The following is a 20,642-nucleotide window of genomic DNA, read 5'->3' as shown; positions in this document are numbered from 1 at the left end:
ACAGATTTCTCAAGATAGCAGTCGTTCGGTTATCTTGAGAAATATTTTTTTGCTGTGACAAGATAAGATCATTGATCGGTGGCCATGACCTAAATTCAACACATTCCTGGCAGACTGAACAATTCTCCTCGAAAGAGGATATAGATATACACACACACATATATATATATATATATATATATATATATATATATATATATATATATATATATATATATATATATATATATATATATATATATATACACAGTATATGTCAGTAATTCCTCGCTATAACAAGGTTCATTTTGTACAGTTTTGATGTTTCATGGATTTTTTCCCAGCTTTTTTTTTTAAGGTGCATTGTGTTCTGCATCCTGATTGGTTTAGGGACTGTGGACTAATGTCAACCGTAGATGGCAAAAAGTATGAAATTGACATTTTGTGTCCTATTTTTGGGGGAATCGCTGCCATATTGCATTCTATAGGAAATAACTGTCAAAAGTAAAGACAATTCCTTCACGGATTTCACTTATCACGGGTTCTTTTTGGAACATAAGCCCCGCAATAAACGAGGGATTACACTATTGGAATTTTTGAAGTGATATACAGCAACAAAATATATTGTCATCTTCAGTTTTTTTATAAATGTACAAAGAAAGTGTCAAAACAGGTTTCTTATATGTGCAGGAGAAGTAATGCCAAGGCTCAATGAAAAAAAACATTTATTTTGCAGAGCAAAATAGTTTATACCTGAGCTTTACTTTTTTTGTACCTTTTATAAATAGAAAATAATTTAAATGTGTAAAAAAAACAAATTCTGGAGTTACTTTCAAAACAATGGAAGAATCTTCATTTTTTATGTTGTTGTTTTTTTTTGTATGGCTTCCTGTTCCTCATATTTGTTTTCTTGCGTCGTCCTCATAGAGAGCTTGTCCTCAGTGATCGGCTTGTCTTCTCTTACTGGAATACACAGAACATCATGCTGGTTGGCCAAGGCAACTACGACTGAGTCACTGTGTCGTCTTTACCTCTCCCCTGAAGACTTGGAGTTCATGACCCAGAGTAAGTACTCCTTGGCCGCCATGGAGTCCAGGACTTTGTTCACGTCGCTGGTGAAGCTTCCGTCCACGTGCCTTCTCCAGTTTAACCCCCGATCGTGCATCTTGACCGCCCATCTGGGTACATGCATACCATGGAAACCATTACGGGTCCATTACTGGCCCATGGGGTGTCCAGATTTGTGCCTGTGAACAAATCCCCTGGTGTTTTTTAGTTTGGTTTTGTTTTGTTTTTTTATGTCAATTGTGTGATTATTGTTGACAATTAAATGCATATTTTTAGATCAACTTAAAACAAAAGGAAGCATTAAGTCTCGTTCCCATTGTGTTAAATTGATCTAAAAATATGCATTTAAATAATCAATCACTTTCGCACTTTCTAAGAGTTGTTTCTGCTGTTTCATTTAAAAAAAAAAAAACTAACAATGTTCATTTGACCGTCCTTATTTACAAACCAGCCATCCTTTTTTTATATCGGTTATCCCGTTCAGGTTCACGCGCAGCCGGATCCTATCCCAGTTTACTTTGGACAAAAGACAGATTATGCCCTGAATTGGTTGCCAGTCAGTCACAGGACTTCATATAGAGACATTGTTAAACTGAACAAATGTATACTGAACACTCATCTCATTACAGTTTGATAGCTGATTTACTTGGAAGCTGCTAAATTTCAATGGGAAAAAAAAGAGTATATATCGTATGTACAGTATGTGTTCGAAGCTACTTATTTGATGTAAAAGAAGCCTTAGCTCGCCTGGTTCATGTTGTAAAATGCAACTTCTCTTCACCCCACTCAACACATTCATGTGATTTATTATTGCAAGGAAAGGGTAAAAGGGACATCGAGGTCAAACGTGAAGCGGGGCAAGGACAAAGCAGCCAAGGTGTTGACCCAGTGGTATCAGGCACTGAAGGAATGCAAAGAAGCAGGAAGTTGCCCCTACTCTCTTCGGGTCTGGCCAGTCATGATGAGCCAGGTGACAAAGTCTTTTGCGGCCTGGTCCTGGAGGTAGGAGCTCACGTCGCTGGTGTAAGTCCCATCGGTGTGGCGCTTTTCAATGGAGCTAGTAAAAAAAAAAAAATGGTGCCATGTAAAGTAGAACATCTGCATCCGTTCTGAATGAATATTTATCTAAAAGTGTGACAAAAACATTCACACTTTAAAGGAAAGAAAACATACTCACCGGATAGGCTGATTATGATATGGAACAGTGTGTGCAGATCGCTACCGGCATGTATTTCCGAGACGAAGTTGGCTTGTAATAAATTTTGCTCTGGCTGACCAATCGGAAGATGGAAAAAAGCTGCAAGGCCAAATTTGGAATCTGACTGGTGAATGGATATATTTTACATAACTGATTCGGAATGCCTGGGCAGATGCCATTTACATACCACCACCCAAAAAAAAAAAAATCGACGTCCACGTGTACTGATTGGAAGCAATGCGGCCAAGAGAAATGCTGGCAAATGAGGGGCTATACTGTTGGGAAAAAATGACCTTTTATACGAAATACAATGTATATTTTAGCACTATTTTTTTCATCGAGAAAAAAAGGTGACTTTTTAATTCCCTATGACATTTATGATAGGTGAGGTAGGAGGGAAAAAAAGTCTCTTTATATCAAGCAAGACCTTATGTGCTGGTTTTGTGACGCTGTTGGAGTCAAGTTCAAGCAACACATTCAGGTTAGGATGTGAGTTTGAAACTCAGCTCAGGCCTTGGGGCGTAGATTTGACATCTGATGTAAAAATGACTTGCTTATTTTTTTTTTTTAATATTTGAAACTTGCTAGGTCTAAGAACACCCATTACATTCAGCAAATCTTAACCCAGTGGTCACTACAATGGACAGCTTATCATGTTATCAGATAGCAGGGTGCATAAAAGGGTTAAAAGTGATGAATGATCACATCAGGACAAGCCACAAACCGTAGGAATGGACCACTAACCCGGGTCGCTTGTTGTTCATCAGCCACCGAACAAAGTCCTGAGCTTTCTGGTCTTCAAGATATCTGCTGTAATCGTTGGAGAACGTTCCCTCCGAATGTCTCCTCATTAAATCATCGTCGCTCTCCGAGCTTTGGGGAGGAAGAACACGTCCTTCGCAATGAGACAGAGGCTAATGCATTCTCACCCGATATCTATCCGGTTGGGGTTCTACCTTGAGATTGCATGAAGAGGAACCTGCCAGCTACTCTGGACAAAGCTGAGGACGGCAAGGAGGCCAGCCAGGGCGCGGATGTTTGTCATGGCGACAACCTGTCCCATTGAACCAGACGAGCACATACACAGTAAGTACTCTAAAGCTTGCAACATATGTGAATAAAAGTTGACTAAAGCGCATCTCACCTTTTTTTCCTCTTTCAGAAGAACGACAATAGTTCCTGGACTACTTCCCGACTTTGCCTGTAGCTCTTGAATACCTGAAGGTGGATCTGCTCAGGTGGATAGGGCTCAGCCCTATTTACGGCCCGCCAATTACTCTCGAGCCATTACTCCAATGTGTTTCAGCTCGTTGGGAAAGCCAGTGGGGCGTGATGCCAGTTGGTGCCTTAGGTGCGAAGTTCAAACAAATAAGCCGAACACTCCTGGCAAACAGATAGCAGGACGTGATCCTTAAATGGGCTACTGTCATATCCAGTGGACAGCGTGTGCGTGGGTTTTGATGTGGACACAATGAGTCAGTCAGTGAGAATCCTTGAGATGTTTACACAGATGGGAAGAGTGGGTGGCATTTTACGCCAGTGCGAGCAATAAATCTTGCAGAGAGCTGTAAGGAAACTAACTGACCTTGAACTTCTCATAACAAAATGGGTAAAGTGGTAATTGGAGTCAAGGAAATAAAACCAAGTCATACATTTTGACTGAGAGTTTTTTTTTTTTTGTCTATTGCAGAGTAGCTAAATTAGATTCTGTCATGCCAGATCCCTAACGAAAAGTCAAAAGAAGCAGACGTCACATGTGTCACAGACATCGGGGCCCGTGCTAACATGCTACGAGTGGCTGTGTTTACAGAGCTATCAGATGATCAGGAAGGCTCAGGACTTGAACGATGGGGCGGGGAAAGGAGGGGCTGTGGCTTGTTCCGTGCAGTCCAGGAGAACAGATTTGGAGTAAGATGCCATTGAGTGAGCTTGGGTGCGTATGTGTTCAAACTGGCAGAGGTGGAAGTAAGTCACATACAGTATGTCATATAGGTGGCAAGTCATATGTTTGTGTCTCACCATAATGACAGTGTTGGGAAAAAGAAAACCTTTTTTTTTTCGAATTCATTAAAATTGTTACAAAATTTTGACTGACCATTCTTAAGAGGTTCCTCCAATTTAAATCAAGTCCACCTGTGGTAAATTAAGTTCATTGGATATGATTTGGTAAAGGCACAATCAGGTCCCGCAGGTTATAGTGCATGTCAGAGCATAAACCAAGCATGAAAGTCAAAGGAAGTGTCTGTTATCCAATATGATTTAAACTTAGATTCGGATATCCATTAATACTCGAACTTTTCCCCGTCTTAAATTTTGTCTGTTAACTGCAGTGATGTTTAAGAGCCATACGGTGTCAGTCGTGAGTAACACAAAACCACCTCCATGAATACGGAATCCTTCTCATTTGTTTGTTCTTATCTACCAGGAACAGTGAATTGCGGTGGAGAAGTCAACCACCTGGACCACACAGGAACTTTGTATTATGAGTAACTTAAGGTTCCTGGGCTTGTTGGTGGAAACGGGGCATTTGCAAACACCTCCTATGGCAATGAAACCCACCGAGCTGCATGGAAAGACTTCCACTCATGTCCTATACCGAAAACAACAAGCCCAAGCACTATAAGTAAGTGAAGCAATATACTATACTGTAAAAATAATGGATGTATCTTTGTAAAATGTATTTGGATAATTCCTTATTTGTCATGTGTATATTGTCTTTCACTTGACTCAAACAGTTGACCAAAAATATGTTTTTTTTTGCACACCTCGACTTTGTTTACAAGCATTTCCAGCTCACATTTTGTCACGTTCCTTTTTTTTTTTTTTTTGACTTGAAGGCCACACATCCTGTACTTCTGGTGTTGTTCATTTTTTGAGCCGTGCACAGCAACATGGATGGATGAAAACCCATAGTTTAAAGCACAGGTGTCAAACGCAAGGCCCGGCTGCCAGATTCGGCCCGCCACGTCATTTTATGTGGCCCGCCAAAGTAAATCGTGGGTGGCAACTTCCATGATGCCTGCTAGAATCTGTACCAAGATGCCAAATTGTCATGTGTAATAAATAATGTTGAGATTTTGCATTAATTTTGTTACCCTGTTTACACTCAATTGAACAATAATTGAACAAACAACAAACAAATAGTTGACTGATTTCAAAACTAGGAAGCCATCCATTTTTTTGTGTTCAAGTAATAATATGATGTGATGATGAAACGTTGATTCGGCTTCTGTCATCACGGCCCTCTGAGGGAAGACGTAACTCCAAAGTGGCCTGTGACAAAAATGAGTTTGACACTCCTGGTTTAAAGGAACACTGATTTTAAAGAGTGGCCTGAGAACATGCGGTAAGTAAAAAACACAACAATCAATTAAACATTTCAAACACTATTCCTTCTTCCATGTTCAGACGATAAAACATTTTGAAATAATAGAAAGATTAAAAATACCTTTATTTAGTTTATACGTCACATTTTAATGTCCACCAATATTGTAGACCACTTAAGAGGGTATCTGGGCAAAGGACAACCATGCATGGCAACATCAGAGATCATAAATACAAGCTAAAGCAGCATTCAAATGATTTGAAGGTCACATAAGTAGTCATTGTTTCTAACTTGGGCGGATTAGCAGTTCCAAGTTGTGGAGTGCATTTTTTTTCTCTTAGGTTTTTAGCCATTATTGCTACAATGTTGGCCTCCATTCAAATCCCATCTATCCATTATCTCAACCGCTTGTCCTCACGGCGGGGACGTGCTGGGGACCATCCCAGCTGTCTTAGGGCATTAGGCAGGGTACACCCTGAACTGGTTGCCAGCCCATCGCAGGGCACACAGAAAACCAAACACTCTCAATCACACCTAGAGTCTATATTGTTCCTATCTTATCCCTAGGTGTGATTGAGAGTGTTTAGCCAATTAGCCTACCATGCATGTTTTTGGAAAGTGGGATGAAACCGGAGTACCCACAGAAAACCCACGCGGGCACGGGAAGCGCATTCAAACTCCACACAGGAAGGCCAGGAGCCAGGATTGGAACCCATGACCTCTGTACTGTTCGGCCACTGTGCCGCCCCATTCAAATTACAGTAATCATTTAGACAACCAAACAAGTAAACATGCTATGTACAGTCCGCCTTGTGCAACGTATGCAGTTCTGGAGTGCTGATCCAATAGACTTTATGCAAAGCACCTCTGTAGGAAGTGGCTCATGTGGGTATAGACGTGTTGATTGGCAGAACCAGGAAGCGCGTGGTTCTTGTCCGTGTACCACTGAAGGACAACATCAACACATTCAGAATTTCATTTTGACATCCCGCATATCGGCAGCACGACTAGTTTGCTCACCATTGCCTCAAAGTCGACCTGCTCATCCACCAGAGCTTCAGAAATCTCAGCTGCCTGCTGGAAATGAACGTTGTCTATCAAGTGGAAACACATAAACATATGTTAGATAATACAGTCTCGATTGTGTCCAGGTAATTGGGGTGGAGAGTGGTTACTTGATCATACACCCAGCTGTCCACATTCAGACCTTTAAATAGTCTGGTCATCGTGGGTGGAGATTATTTAAAATGAACTTGTTGTTATTATCATCCATGCATCCATTTTTGATACTGGTTGTCCTTTTTAATTTTGTGGCTATGGTGGAGCTTATCCCAATTGACTGGGCGACAAACGGGCCACAATCTGGACTGGTCACCAGCCAATCACAGGGCACATAAATAACCATTCACACCCATGGACAATTTCAAGTCATCAATGAACCTAATGCACACATTTTCAGAATGTGGGAAAAGGATGGAGTAGATACTTGGGGAAAGCTCACGTAAGCACGGTGATAACATGCAAACTCCACACAGGATGGCCCGAGCTGAGAGTGGAATTGAGGACCTCTCTGCTGTCAGGCATTTGCGCTAAGTATTATTCTATCATGCTTGTTCTAAATAACCTTAAGTAATATGACTCACCATCAGCTGTTCCGTGAACCAGGAGATACTGCACTGAATGGAAGTTCTTGGCCCGTGCAGTAACTGTGGAGTTCTGTGCAGAATGGGATTGAATTTGGATACACAGTAGCTACACAGCTGAAGAGTGTGCATGCAAACTTACAGTGTAGGCGACTAGATTGTCAACTGGCTTTGTCATGTACCGCTCGGTGTAGATGGAATCTGGAAAGAACCCAAAGTGAGCTGTTGATATTTGATGTATTGCAAACCCCCTCTCCATCTAAATGGTAAATGGGAAGTCACTTATATCGATTTTTTTCTACCTTTGGTACTCAAAGCGCTTTACACTCCCTCATTTACCCACTGATGACGCAGCATCAGGAGTAACTGGGGGTTCAGTATCTTGCTCAGGGACACTTCAACAAGGTCGCAATGACCGGGGATTGAACCTCCCAACCTCTGGCTTGGGAGACGACCACGCCATCTCTGAGCCATGCCACCTCTGTGTTCTGGACACAGGGTCCTGCTATTTTGTGGATTTAGTTTGTGCAGTTAATAACTATTTTGGTGTTACTCTCGCCTGTTTTGTGTGACATTCAACTGTTGACCACGAGATAAAGGCAGACTAATTTGAGACGGTGTAAGTTTGAAAAAAGAACAACAAAAACAGGAAGTACTTCAGCACCGCCTAGTTTGAGTTAAAAATGATTGAATGTCATCCTCTGTAGTCCTGCTTTTTACCCCTACAGAAAGTGACAGACGTGGGTTCATCTCAAACTGTACATCTTTGGGCATGATTATTGATGTATATCGTGAGATGATACGTTTTTTTTTTTAGGTTGTAGAAACAGGATTTGTTGACTGTAAACATATAGAGGGCTCTGGTGCACTGTGCAATATTTTTGTGTTATCAAATGCTCTCGAATTTCTCAATCTATGATATGTGTTTAAATGCATTTGCATTACAGTGTTTTGAAAGCGTGCGTAAAAACATTTCTAGGGCGTATTTAAGTAGATATCACAGACTTTGCTTATTGCGGTCATGGTGTGGAAGGTAACCCTTACAATGGAGGGGGGGGATGACTTTCATGTGAAATATGTCAATAGAAAAATACAATACCATAATATTCCCATTTGGAGACTGGAGCAACTGCCATTCCACATTTGAAGACTCCACTTCCAGATCCCAAGGCCATGGAAGCCACATATCCACCATAAGACTGACAAAAAATAGATGTATTTTTTAGAGTCCAACTAGGTGCAAAGTGACTTAAACATTAGCTAGTTTGACTACTCACCCATCCCCATATAGCAACTCTGTCTTTGTCAATAAATCCCATTTTGATGAATTCCCTGAAACAAAAATGTAATTAAGGCCTTCTCGTAGAAGGAGGAGAAAGGATTGTTGACCCTTCAGCCTCCTTACCTGGCTGCGGTTATCTGATCTTCCACCTCATAGGACCCGAGATGTTTATAGATTTCGTGCATTAGCTTGTCGCCTTGGTAACCGCTGCCTCTCCCATCAAAGCTGGCAATGATGATTTTCTCTGTGCTGGCCAGGTATGTGGACCAGCCCACGCTGAAGGTGAAGTCTACCTTCTGGCTGCAGGGACCGGCATACCTGCAAAGGTTGATTAGTGGTATGATGTACGATGTTGCCTCCAAGTTTTTGCGGGGCTGGTGATGTACTCTTACACATCCAGCAACAAGGGGTACTTCTTGGACTCATCAAAGCCTGGTGGCAAAAACATCTCATACCAGAGCTCTGTCATGACCAAAAAAAAGACGAGATTTACTCACAATCAGACCCATGGGCAATTTAGTCTTTAGTGAAGTGACCGAACCCTAACATATTTCATTCAGTCATTTAGATACAAATCAATCATTCGAGAAAACCAACCCAGATAATAATGCTAATTATTAGTATGATTGCCTCAGTAGTGAATCTCAAAAACATCATCATGCCATTACACGATGGAAAAACATTTCTGTAGTCATTTTTTATTTTGAGGCGTGTCGCCATGCACATAATGTGCATGCCAGAAACTGCCGCCGAACGCAAAAGACCCAGCTGAATGAACTCACTGTATCCAGCAATCTTGATAGTTCCTCGACGCATGGTGGGCATTTGGATGTCAGAAATGCCTCGGGTGAATTGGCTGTTATCCTCCAACCGCTTCAGCTCTTATGATAAAATAAATTAGTAAAAAAAAAAAAGAATAAATAAATACATTTTCTTTTCCTTATGCAAGCAGCTCTCACCTTTGCCCTCTTTGTTATCCATGAGGGAGCTGTAAGGTATACTAGGACCTTTGATAAACAATAAACAACTTGATGATATGTCACACAATGTATCATCAACATATTGGACACAAAAAGACAAGAACTGACCACGGCAGCTCATGAGGTAGAATTTCGCATTCTGGCTGAAATAAGCGGAATTATACTGGCAGACTTCACCACTCAGATTGCAAGTCAGGCACTTGACTGCTCCCTTGCTCCATCTGCAACAAGCACGCACCAAATATCAGCTGCACATTTAAAAGTAAGTACGTACAAAACTCACAATGGCATGAATGCCTTACCTATAAATATTCCTTCCTCCGGGTCTGCCTCCCTCTTGGTTGCTCGAGAAATATCTATGGAAAATCATGAATATTAAAGTATCAAGAACCTTCACAGAGGTTTGCAAGATACATCAATATAAAATATCACACTTGGATTTCTTTTTCTTCAGTCAACCGTTCCAGCTCACATTCGCACCCAATGGGCAATGCATTTGCACCCAACACTGTCTGTGGGGAAAACCTTCTAAGCACTACGCTACCGCGCTGTCTACCGCCGCCACCATTTTCTTTACCGCTGTGTCGGAAGGCTATCCCAGCAGACTTTAGGCGGGAGGCGAGGTAAACCCTGGACTGGTCGCCAATCAACTGCAGGGTACATCTAGACAGACAACCATTCACACTCACATTGGCACCAATGCGCAATTTAGAGACTTCAAATTAACCTTAGGTGCATGTGTTGCGGGTGTAGGCGAAAACAGAAGTCGACCGAATAAATCCACACCAGCATGGAGAGAAAAAACAACGTGCATGCAGGAAGCCAAGATTCGAACCCCAAACAGGCGAACTGTGTGTCAGATGCGCTAACCAGGAGCAACTCACTCACATCAACCACCTTGCAACAAGATTAACACACCTAAAATAGTTTTTTCCCCTCAGGGATCCAAATACAAGTAGAAATGCCCCGCAAATATTCAAAATGGACTCACACACTATCTGCCGTTACTTTCTGAATGGCAATGACTTCCCATTCTCCTGTGGTAATTGCCGTTGCGGTGCCCTGCAAAGAAAAGTTGTCATAGTTTACCCCAAAACATCATTCTAATACCATCTTACATTCTTTCATGTTAGTTTTTCTACTTCGCCAACCTCCACAACGTGATGGATGTGCTTGTAACCTTTGGGGTCACTCATCAACACGTAGTAACTCATCTTATCTTCGGCAAAAACTGGAGGTGATGGAGAAAACTACCCAGAAAAAGATGTTAGCATAGCTCAAAATGTCTTCCATTATTCTGTTTCAGAGTAGAGCATGTAGTTGTTTAATTTTTACCCGTCCAATCCAACCAGTGGTGCTTTTCACATCCAGATGCTACAAAAAAAGCAAGACAGAGAACTCATTTTATAATTCTCACGTAGATATTTGTTCATCAACAGTATCAAGGTATTATAATCCCACTTTGTTGATCAGAAATGTATTTACCGTGATTTTCTTTCTGGGCAGCATAGTAGAATACAAAAATGTTTGTGATGTGTTTTTTCATAAGAAAAATAGCACTCAATAATATTGTAGTTTCTGAAAATGTGTTAAACAGTTTTTGCAATATTTTTGCTTTCATTCCATGGACTCTGTGCTGCTATTTTTAGTGTACATCTCTCGGCCATCTGGGGGCAGTTTAATACAGACATACATGGAAACGGTTGTCACAACTCCACAGTAAGCTGTAGTAATATTAGTCTTCTTCTTTTTTGCAGAGGATAAAGAAGATATGTCTGTGAGCATTGTTTTACCATTTGTGTTCAAGTGGCATTAAATAATGTTCAATAACACTGCCATCTTGATGCTATTTTTTTGTCTGTCTTGAATTGTGTAGGGGGGGGGGTGGCACGGCGGTCAACTGGTTAGCACATCAGGTTCACAGTGCAAAGGTGCATGGTATGATTCCAGCTTGGGCCTTCCTGTGATGAGTTTGCATGTTCTTTTTCGCCTACTCCGTCTATACACGCAACAAGGCTTCTCACCAGTCCTCAATGGTCTGCTGCATCCTCTGCTCATCCTGTCCCTCTCATGGACCTATTTTTGCTTTGGATTCCATCATTGATCATCCCGTGTCCCAGTGATGCGTTGGGATTTGCTGGAGGATCAAATTAATGTGCACTGCTACAGGATTTCATTTTGATTCGCAACTTCCATTCTCGTCAGCTGGAAAAATGCTTCTGCCTATTGGATACACTTGTGCTTCTTCCCATGCTTGTAGAACTACTGTGATTTTCATGTGTAACTTTCCTTGCCTTGTAGAGGTATTTTGTTGTTGTTGTGTTTTGATCTGTTCCTTGACCTTCCTCCTATGAGACTCGCTCTGCTGCCCTCTGTTGTTTGATAGTGGTTTGTTTTCACGTCAAACTTTTGTCACGTCGCTCTTGCTGTTCAAGAGCGTAAAATTCAACTGGGATAGTCCTGAAACAGCTTGGAGTCTCTTTCATGAAGAATCGGGTTACTTGCATCCCAGGGCACCAAATATACGTAAAGATGTAAGGTAATACTCAAAAGAATGTGGAAACAGCACGCCACTTGTTTTGTACCTGAACTGGCTCCCAGGTAAAGCCCCGGAGGTCGTAGATCTGAAGGATGAGGTGGTTCTGGAGCCTATTTAGCCACTGGATGGCAAGACGCTGGTCAGTCCCCCAAGTCACTGTGGCCAAGTAATGCTCCCTAATTGTTCCGAGATGGCAAAATGTCATCTTCAGCCGACACATTGTGTAACTTTAAGCGCCGTGTCGGTTCTCTTACTGCGACTTGAATGCTTCTGGAACAAGGACCTCAGTGATCATTTTCGTGTCGTCTGTGTCCACAACAAACAGCTTTACCTCTGGGTTTGGGGAACCTGCCTGAAGACGACAATACAAAACAAATGGCATCAGGTGTGAAGGCCATGGAGAGTGTACCCATCTTTGGATATGTGCTAAGGGTTAAGGGGCTCAGACTTTATGGCTAGCCATCATTGGATATGCGTGAAGGTTTCGGCTCATGGACGGGTACCCACCTTGGGATATGGGATAGAAACAGTACGGGAATACTGACGATCTCCATACCAGGAGAACTCGACAGTGGGCACCCCTGTATCATTGAACTCAACATAGGCCACATATTTTCCTCCTGGGGACCACCATAGGCCCTGATTGGATGAGAACATCTCCTCTGGTAGGGGGAACAACAATGTGTGTTTTGAATAAAAGTCTACATGTTTGGACATAAATATTAGTAGCCTCTGGCAAACGGAACTCCCACAATAGTCACCGAAATCATCAGAAACTGGCAAACGTAATAATTAGGCATGTGCAGCTCTCCAATAGAAGTTGATTCCAGACGTACCTTGATACATGGGGAGCAATATGCTTCAAGGACAGTTCATTTTAAAGTGGAATGATTCAATTCTGTTCGATTCAGTGGCATTACGATTCAGTATGGCTCAGTTCATTATGCAAGCATGATTGATGGAATTTGTTTCTTGTCAAATAATCAGCATTTGGAGGTGCATCTTTATTTCTTACTACTTCTTACTTACCCTCATACACCCAATCTGGAATTCCATTCAAAATCTGATTCTCCTTGCCATTGAACGTCACTCGCTGGTGCAATGAATCTGGGCTGGTCTTTATGTACACATTATTTTTCCACACAAAGGCCTAGAAATCCAAAACAGAACAAGTGTGTGACGGCTCAATCATCCCTCTCTACCTGGGAGCTGACATATGTGTTTGGCAAAGGCAGATCAAGGTTTCACTAATCCATCACGCAAAGCCGACATCGTGAGTTCAAACTTGATTCAGTCGCACTCACCAGTTTGTTGCCTGCCGGCGCCCAAGCCAAATATTGGATTTCTTCAGGCAGGTAGGAAGGTTCCACAAACTTGCTGAGGTGACCAAATGACAGTATCAAAAGAAAGTACCGTAATAAAAAGATCCAAAATCCAATCTCTCCGCATACTTACTTCAAAGCCCGATCATAAAGTGAGTATGAAGCTGTGAATGAATGCCTCCACAACTATTCGGACAGGAAATGTGCAGTTGTCATTATGTTCAAAAACAAGTGGAACAAACATACAAGTCAGAAGACCGACAAGTTGCCCGCGGAATGATAAATCCCCATCTAAACCTCGAAAAGTTACGATTTTTCATTGAAGTTATTGTTTTAAGTACCGGTAGGTTTTCTGCGATAGATTTTCAAAGCAAAATATGTGAGCTTGGGCGGCCTGGTAGCTCCAGTGGTTAGCGCGTTGACCTCACAGTGCAGAGGTCGTGGGTTCGGCCTTCCTGTGTGTGAGCTTGCATGTTCTCCCCGGGCCTCCGTGGGTTTCCTCCGGGTACTCCAGTTTCCTCCCACATTCCGCAAACATGCTTGGCAGGCTGATTGAACACTCAAAATTGTCCCTAGGTGTGAGTGTGGGCGTGAATGGTTGTTTGTCTCTGTGTGCCCTGTGATTGGCTGGCACCCGGTTCAGAGTGTACCCCGCCTACTGCCCGCAGAGAGCTGGGAAAAGCTCCAGCACGCCCCACGACCCTTTTAAGCATAAAGCGGATCGGAAAATGGATGGATGGATGAATATGTGAGTTTGCTGACAACGTGGACATTCTTGGCTCATGCTAGCGTTCAATGAAAACGCGATCGACCCTCATTTCGCGACATGATTTCGTTCGCACGCCGATCGTATACTGTTGAACAAAAATAGTTTGAATTTCATAACAGAGTGGACGGGTTAAGTTAAGCTCAGGTATGCTGGGAAACAAATGTGTCAATATTTGCTAATTAGCAACTGTTTTAGCCTCGGCTGAAGGAAGACAAAACGTTGGTCGTTATGTCATTGAAAACATCTTGGGGGTTTCTGAAAGGGGACGTTACCGCAGAATGACAGGATGGACGTTACTTTTCAGGCGTATGCGCAAAATGTTCACTATGATTTTGAAAACAAAGATAAAATAAACATCACCAAAGGCACTTTGTCGTGACGTTGACCCTTGAAACAAAAGCTGAGTCTCACCATTGAGTAGTTGCTCATGAATGCCACATATTTGCCATCAGCAGACAGCTGAAAGTCGGAAGCGCCTTTTTCACTCTGTTTGAATGGGAAACGACAACATTTTATGAGCAAATGGCCTGATACAGGGTCAATTGCGGATGACTCTGATCGGCCCAAATTTTGCTAAGGTGAAAGATCAAATCTGTTTCTGGGCCCCACCAGTCACAATTCTAATTTCACACGTTCTAAAACGTTCAGACATTGATGGAAGCAGTTGCTAAAACGAGAGGGATAACTTACAAACGTGTCCGCGCTCAAGAAGACAGACGACTGTCCCGTGGTGACATTATAAAGATGGACGGCACCTTGTCGCCTGTGCAGGTACTCATCATCTACAAAGAAAATGACCTTATTATCTTAGAATTACAGGTACAATAAACAAATAAATGTGGTGCTTCTATTTGACTGGCACTGGAATTCCAACCGGCGAACGTCTTTGATACCCACCGGAGATCCACCAGATGTTGTAAGATTTGGGTTTGAGGGAACTGTTGAACACGTCCTCCAGTGTGAAAGTCCTTCTGTCCACGATTTCAATCTGCTCCTCTGGGGGAAAAAAAAAGGAAAAAGAAAATTGGATGTGGCACACTCTGCACTGTTACTCAAGCTTCTCGATCTCTTAAACACTTGTGGGCAAATGTGCTCTGGTCCAAGGAAGAAGAATGAGCTGAAGACAACAGTATCGGTCTGATCACCATCCATTGTTTCTTCTTTCTTTATTAGTGTAGCAAGAAAACTAAGCAAAACTTGAAATGTTGTAGAGCATCAAGCAAGATCACATGACATTTGGGTCAAATTATGGGTAATGCGTATCGAAGAATTGATTTTCTCCTCTTACCGTTTCAGTTAAAAGGATTCTTCTGTCCACTCCAGAATGCAAATGATTGCTAAAATGCTAATTCATGTTCTAACATCTTGCCTCATTCTCCATAAACCAGAAAATAGTGGAGTGAAGATTAAAAATTTGCCGGTGTCATGTCTTTTCTTAATTCTGAAACTTTTCGTGATGGTCGGAAGAAAAAGTCTCTTAACATACCGTCAAAAGAAATGATTACACAAAAAAAAGTCTAAAACTGACAGCAGCTTGTAAAATAATTGGTAAGTATTTTAAAAAATGATAAAATCCTCATTCAACTGTTCTAAAGGATCAGGGGCGGGGGGGGGGGGGGAGACTTGCAGTCGGCGGTCAAATAGCTCGACTCGACTTTGTACTTTACAGCCTGTTGGAAATGCTGCTCGAGGAGGCGCTCGAGAGTCTTCTCCAAATTGTGTCTTTAAAATCTTAAGTGCGTGGTCCCTCTAACTGTATGTTTTGTTGTCATTTTACCATTGGAACTACAATATGTTTTCTTTGTGCCATCGGTTTTCATGTCATTCCCGTCTTCTTGACACAAAATCAGATTTGACCCGTTCCTATTGCCTTATTTTAAGTGCGCTGTTGCTTTGCTTTTGTTCCAATGGTGAGTAAAGAAGATCTTCCGATATTGGATATTCACGCGATCCTTATGATGATGACCATAAACGACAGGGGGGAAGAGAGAGTGGAAAGGATAGATGCTTCTGAAGGTTGCAAACAACTTGGAACTGCTGATGATACGTAAATGTTAACAATTAACTTTAACTTCTGTTCTGTGTTTGGTCTTGAAAGACAAATTTAATCATCTACGCATCCTCAAATAACGATTGGGGTTAAAAAAACAAAAAACCTACCTTTTAAATAAATCACAGTTGGCACTGTGATCAGAACAACAACCACCACCAGTCCAAGAATTCCAAGGACCACCTTGGCAATGGAGACCTGAATAGATGAGGCAAAAATGTATCAGTCCTCCTGTAAAACGCCAACTAATAGAAGAGCACGTGCTGTCATTTAACTAACCATGATTTTAAAAAGAAGAAGAATCAACAATACGGGTCCCAAAAAGTCACAGCAGCACGCACGCGGCGCCAAGAAATAGTGCTCACGAGTAGTTAGTTGGATGTCTATCCGACTTTGCTGTTAAATATTACCTCAGGTTTCAAAGGTAGGCCAATAAATGCGGAAACAGCCGAGCAAAGTTTGACAAATTGAATCCACTTTGTAGAAACCAAAGGTTTTATTTTCTTCAAGCCGTTAAATGAGACTTCATTACACGCCTTTCCAAATAATGTTAATTTATGGTCTAAGATTTTTCAAAGTGTGCTTGTGGTGTTCATTTTTGATAACATGCAACTTGCATGTTATCAAAAATGAACACCGCAAGAGCTAAGATCGGTTCTAAAAAATCGAGCTCGACCCGAACCGGCCCGAGCCCGATCACTTAGCTTGATTTGCAGGCCCGAGCCCGAAGCAAACCCGACATTTCATATTTTATTTGTGAGGACTCGGGAGGAGGAGGGGTGATTTCTGATAACAAAGCCTGTCTTTTGGAACGAAATCTAAGTTAAACAAGACTGTATAAACCAGGGGTGCCCATTACGTCGATCCTGATCTACCGGTAGATCTAAGACAGGTCCCAAGTAGATCCGAAGAGTGTCGAGGAGAAAAAAAACAAACAACCATTTGTGTGTCTTTGTACATGTTAGTAACATATTTTTTTGGTGTTCGTGTACGCTGCACCCTAATCATCTTATCAGTCTCATTTTCACCAAAAAAACATTAAAAAAATTAAATAAAGCAGGTAAATCTTGAATTTACGGTGGCCTTTGATTACGTCACCGGAAGTTGTTAGCACTCAGCAGTCCGCCTTCGTGTACAATTCACAGAGGGCACGGGCAAAGAATTGGAATCGAGGAGGGTCCAGGGAAGCACTTTAAAACGGTACGTGGGAGCTATGACAGTTAACAGGCTGCAAAAGTGCATCGCATGCCTCAGTTTCAGTCTGTTTCACATCATGGCGTGCGTGCGTGTGTGTGTGCGCGCACGCGCGTGCTGGTAAGAATAGATCCCGGGAGGTTAGTTGATCGAAAAGTAGATCCGAAAACTTTGGGCACCCCTGGTATAAACATCCATCCATCCATCCATTTTCCGAACCGCTTGATCCTCACTAGGGTCGCGGGGGGTGCTGGAGCCTATCCCAGCCATCTCCGGGCAGTAGGCGGGGGACACCCTGAATCAGTTGCCAGCCAATCGCAGGGCACACAGAGACGAACAACCATTCACGCCCACACTCACACCTAGGGACAATTTAGAGCGTCCAATCAGCCTGACATGCATGTTTTTTTGGAATGTGGGAGGAAACCGGAGCACCCGGAGAAAACCCACGCAGGCCCGGGGAGAACATGCAAACTCCACACAGGGAGGCCGGAGCTGGAATTGAACAGTACCTCTGCACTGTGAAGCCGACGTGCTAACCACTGGGCTACCGGGCCGCCCCTGGTATAAACAGTTACATCTTTTATATTTCTGTTTCTGAAGAGGTTACATTTACCGACAATTTTCTGTCTTTGATGTATTTTTTTTAAGAGTGGACGGGGAAAATTTAAGGCCGTCCATCATTTTGACGGGTTGAAAATTGGGCCGTGAACCACCGCAGCAGTACGTCCTTGAGAATCTAGCGCGGCACTATAAGAGAGCGAAGCAGAGAGACAAAAAAGAATAATGATGTGTGGATCATAGACAGAGACAGGAAGGAGTTCTTTGAATTGTCATTGCAAGAGTTTAGTACAGTGCGTGTTGTGATGAGGCGACTTCTGTTTTTTTGCGAACCACGGTCTCTCGTGGCCAAAACTATTGACGGTCAGCGAGAGAGAAGCCCGACCTGACCCGAACCCGAACCAATGATTGACATTTTAAGAATTTCGGGTCGGGCTCGGGCGGCCCGATCTTACCTCTACATGCAAGCCAGAGGGAAATTGATTTTACCAGTCAACAGGTTTTTGCAGTCTGTTTTTTTTTAATTAATCATAATCTTACGCTCCCCAAAATAAAATTCTGTTCTTGGTATAATTTCTTGAACTCATTTTGATATTTTACTTAGTTGGCTGAGGACAGTTTGCAGCAGCCGATTCCTTGTTAAAACAAACAGCGACCTCTTGTGGTGAGAGGTGTACCTCCCTCCCTCCCCATCTGTCTGCCTGTCTGTCTGTCTCGCAACACGCATCCACGTCTGTTAGTGAGCACCACGCCAAGTCATCATGAAAACAAGCAAGTAACCAATTTTAGCAAACTTACCTTTGAAATTGCAGTGCAACAAAAGGATGCAACATTTAAAATCAGTAAATGGCAATTCCAGCAGACAGCGCGTGACCGCTTCTGAGCTTTTCTCGTCCAGGTAGTTGGCATGCCAATGCTGAACGTAGAGATGCTGGGATGACTAGAGACAGAGCACAGACATACAGTATGTCGATGTTCATCGACAGCGATGGAGACAGAGCTACAACATTCTGATGTGACAGGCAGATTAGGGCACTGGAATGTTGTGCCCCACCTTGGTCCTATCTATTGCATTGAAGAGAATCTGGTGATAATGCATCAGATTTCTATGCCGCTTTTCTGGACACTGGACCAATATTCCCTGCGTGTATCAAACTTTTAACGAGAGACAACGGGTACAGATTTTTGGGGCCCAAGAGCGAACAAAGAGAGGTAAGAAAGGATGCAGGCATGGAAGGAATTAAAAGGGATGAAGGAAGGAAGAACCAGGAGAAAACCATGACATATGAAAGGAAAGGGTGGAAGGAAGAAGGGAGGAGAGATTGAACGCGGAAGGAAAGGAGGAAGGATGGATGGAAGGAAGGAATGGAGGAAGGGGAGGAACAAGATTGGATGAAAGAGTGATTGAAGACCACTTCATAGAGCGGCACACAACTTGAAAGCGCTCCATGTGTGACGTGAAGCATTTGTGCCGCCTTTCTTTCCCTCTCTCAATTTGGTCCTCTCATGCTGTGTGACGTCCTGCCGCGTTTATTGTGTGTGTTTTGCCACATTCCCACGGCAACGCGTAGCAGTCCATCCAGAAAATCTCTTATTCTAACGACACAACAAATCTTGACTTTGACAGAAGATGCCATGCAGCTGGCATTTTCAGTTCTATCAGAGTCGTTCCTAAACATAAACCTCGTTTTGTCTCTTGTCTAACCTTACCCAGGTAATTTGACAGCTCTAACCCGATCCAAAGTACCACTCACTTGCTGCGTGAACTCTCGTTTTGGTCTGTTGATGAGGGAGGCCAGTGGTAGTCTTGGTTGCTCATCGCCTGCAAGTCGTTGAATTTCTTGAAAGTCTTTGCACACAATCTCCAGCTTTGAAAAAATGGTATCCTTCCACATGTGGTTTTGACAGGACTGGGCTTAACTAATCGCCACAAAAGCACGCCGTTTTTGTCACTCTTACTCCAAAGCACTGAGCTGCAAATTAGAGAAAGGCTTTAATGTGTTCGTGTTGAATGAAGACGGACAGATGAGCAGACAAGAAGTCATGAAGCATCACAAAAAAACTCAAAGTGCAAATGGCGCCTCACGTTACAGGCAGCCTCCCCCCTTCTTACCTTTCGAATGTTACCCACGGATCCGGCAAACCTCGGTAATCCAAAGGCAGAAACAATTTGCATCTCCCTGACTTGAACTTTCCTTTGTGGACTGCCGTATCCAGAAAATCAGGTTCTGCGACAAGAGCTATACAGGCGAATATGTGGCTATTACATGGCGCAAAAGCGGAAAAAGGAGAACCGTATGATCCGCAACGGATATGACCTCACGGCCTTGTGTGCCAAGTACCTCTTGGCGATTGGGCGGGAAAGAGTGGGACTGAGTGGAATGGCTCTTTGGGGATGCCGAGTCGCTGAAGCGGGTTCCCAGTCAGACTCAAAACTCCTGCTTGTACAGCAGGGATCAGCAACCGCAGTCCTCGAGGGCCCCTCGCCTGCATGCTTTACATGTTTCCCTCCTCCAACACACTTGACTCAAATGATCAGTTCGTCAGCAAGCGCGGCAGAAGCCCGCTAATGATTCTGATCATTTGACTCCCGGAGGTTAAGGGCAGAGGATGTCGTTTCATGTTTGATCAACTGTGGGTTGAGACTTTTCTGTGATTAAGTGCTGTCTAAATCAAATTGACTTGATTCAGGTGTGTTGGAGGAGGGAAACATCTCAAACATGCAGGACCAG

At 42.8% G+C, this 20,642-nt stretch overlaps 2 protein-coding genes across 5 annotated transcripts; both read right to left on the bottom strand.

Annotated features, from left to right (window-relative positions):
• Positions 1–687: 687 nt before the first annotated feature.
• On the bottom strand, positions 688–3,555 carry LOC147210807 (uncharacterized). Of its 2 annotated transcripts, XM_086116741.1 has the most exons (6): positions 3,390–3,555; positions 3,202–3,299; positions 2,990–3,118; positions 1,985–2,104; positions 1,011–1,157; positions 688–942 (listed from the first exon to the last, which is right to left on the bottom strand). In XM_086116741.1, exons 2-6 carry the CDS (start codon positions 3,288–3,290, stop codon positions 918–920), a joined length of 510 nt encoding a protein of 169 aa, XP_085972867.1. In that variant the 5' UTR covers positions 3,291–3,299; positions 3,390–3,555; the 3' UTR covers positions 688–917. The 2 variants fall into 2 exon arrangements, with proteins under 2 accessions (XP_085972867.1, XP_085972866.1); XM_086116740.1 differs by lacking the exon at positions 3,390–3,555 and having other exon boundaries at positions 3,202–3,308.
• A 2,122-nt stretch (positions 3,556–5,677) lies between these two features.
• LOC147210806 (dipeptidyl peptidase 4-like) lies at positions 5,678–20,159 on the bottom strand. Of its 3 annotated transcripts, XM_086116738.1 has the most exons (28): positions 20,024–20,159; positions 19,665–19,883; positions 18,709–18,850; positions 16,266–16,353; positions 15,003–15,101; positions 14,796–14,887; positions 14,517–14,591; positions 13,470–13,522; positions 13,319–13,391; positions 13,044–13,164; positions 12,522–12,676; positions 12,269–12,366; positions 12,061–12,190; positions 10,811–10,849; positions 10,627–10,725; positions 10,467–10,537; positions 9,778–9,831; positions 9,584–9,696; positions 9,455–9,502; positions 9,278–9,376; positions 8,888–8,957; positions 8,619–8,813; positions 8,491–8,545; positions 8,313–8,412; positions 7,356–7,414; positions 7,214–7,286; positions 6,591–6,664; positions 5,678–6,515 (listed from the first exon to the last, which is right to left on the bottom strand). In XM_086116738.1, the coding sequence occupies exons 2-28, from the start codon at positions 19,727–19,729 to the stop codon at positions 6,423–6,425; spliced, it is 2,433 nt and encodes an 810-aa protein (XP_085972864.1). In that variant the 5' UTR covers positions 19,730–19,883; positions 20,024–20,159; the 3' UTR covers positions 5,678–6,422. The 3 variants fall into 3 exon arrangements, with proteins under 3 accessions (XP_085972864.1, XP_085972863.1, XP_085972865.1); XM_086116737.1 differs by having other exon boundaries at positions 9,455–9,696; XM_086116739.1 differs by lacking the exons at positions 18,709–18,850; positions 19,665–19,883; positions 20,024–20,159 and adding an exon at positions 16,435–16,549 and having other exon boundaries at positions 9,455–9,696.
• Positions 20,160–20,642: the final 483 nt, after the last annotated feature.

The sequence above is a fragment of the Hippocampus guttulatus genome, chromosome 1 (genome assembly GCF_054856545.1).
Source record: "Hippocampus guttulatus isolate MCC_2025c chromosome 1, RoL_Hgut_1.0, whole genome shotgun sequence".
NCBI lineage: Eukaryota > Metazoa > Chordata > Actinopteri > Syngnathiformes > Syngnathidae > Hippocampus > Hippocampus guttulatus.
Note: the sequence above shows the minus strand (reverse complement) of the source record. Positions and strands in the feature narration are given on the sequence as shown.

What these genes read in the sequence shown, in the direction of transcription:
- LOC147210807 (XM_086116740.1), bottom strand. Translation starts at nt 3,308, where the DNA reads ATGGGACAGGTTGTCGCCATGACAAACATCCGCGCCCTGGCTGGCCTC. An exon ending in CCTCTTCATGCAATCTCAAG is followed by an intron (nt 3,119 to 3,201) that starts GTAGAACCCCAA and finishes TCCTCCCCAAAG; the next exon opens with CTCGGAGAGCGACGATGATT. An exon ending in ATGAACAACAAGCGACCCGG is followed by an intron (nt 2,105 to 2,989) that starts GTTAGTGGTCCA and finishes TTTTTTTACTAG; the next exon opens with CTCCATTGAAAAGCGCCACA.
- LOC147210806 (XM_086116737.1), bottom strand. Translation starts at nt 19,729, where the DNA reads ATGAGCAACCAAGACTACCACTGGCCTCCCTCATCAACAGACCAAAAC. An exon ending in CAACATCTGGTGGATCTCCG is followed by an intron (nt 14,888 to 15,002) that starts GTGGGTATCAAA and finishes TTTTCTTTGTAG; the next exon opens with ATGATGAGTACCTGCACAGG. An exon ending in CCACTGGTTGGATTGGACGG is followed by an intron (nt 10,726 to 10,810) that starts GTAAAAATTAAA and finishes TTTTCTGGGTAG; the next exon opens with TTTTCTCCATCACCTCCAGT.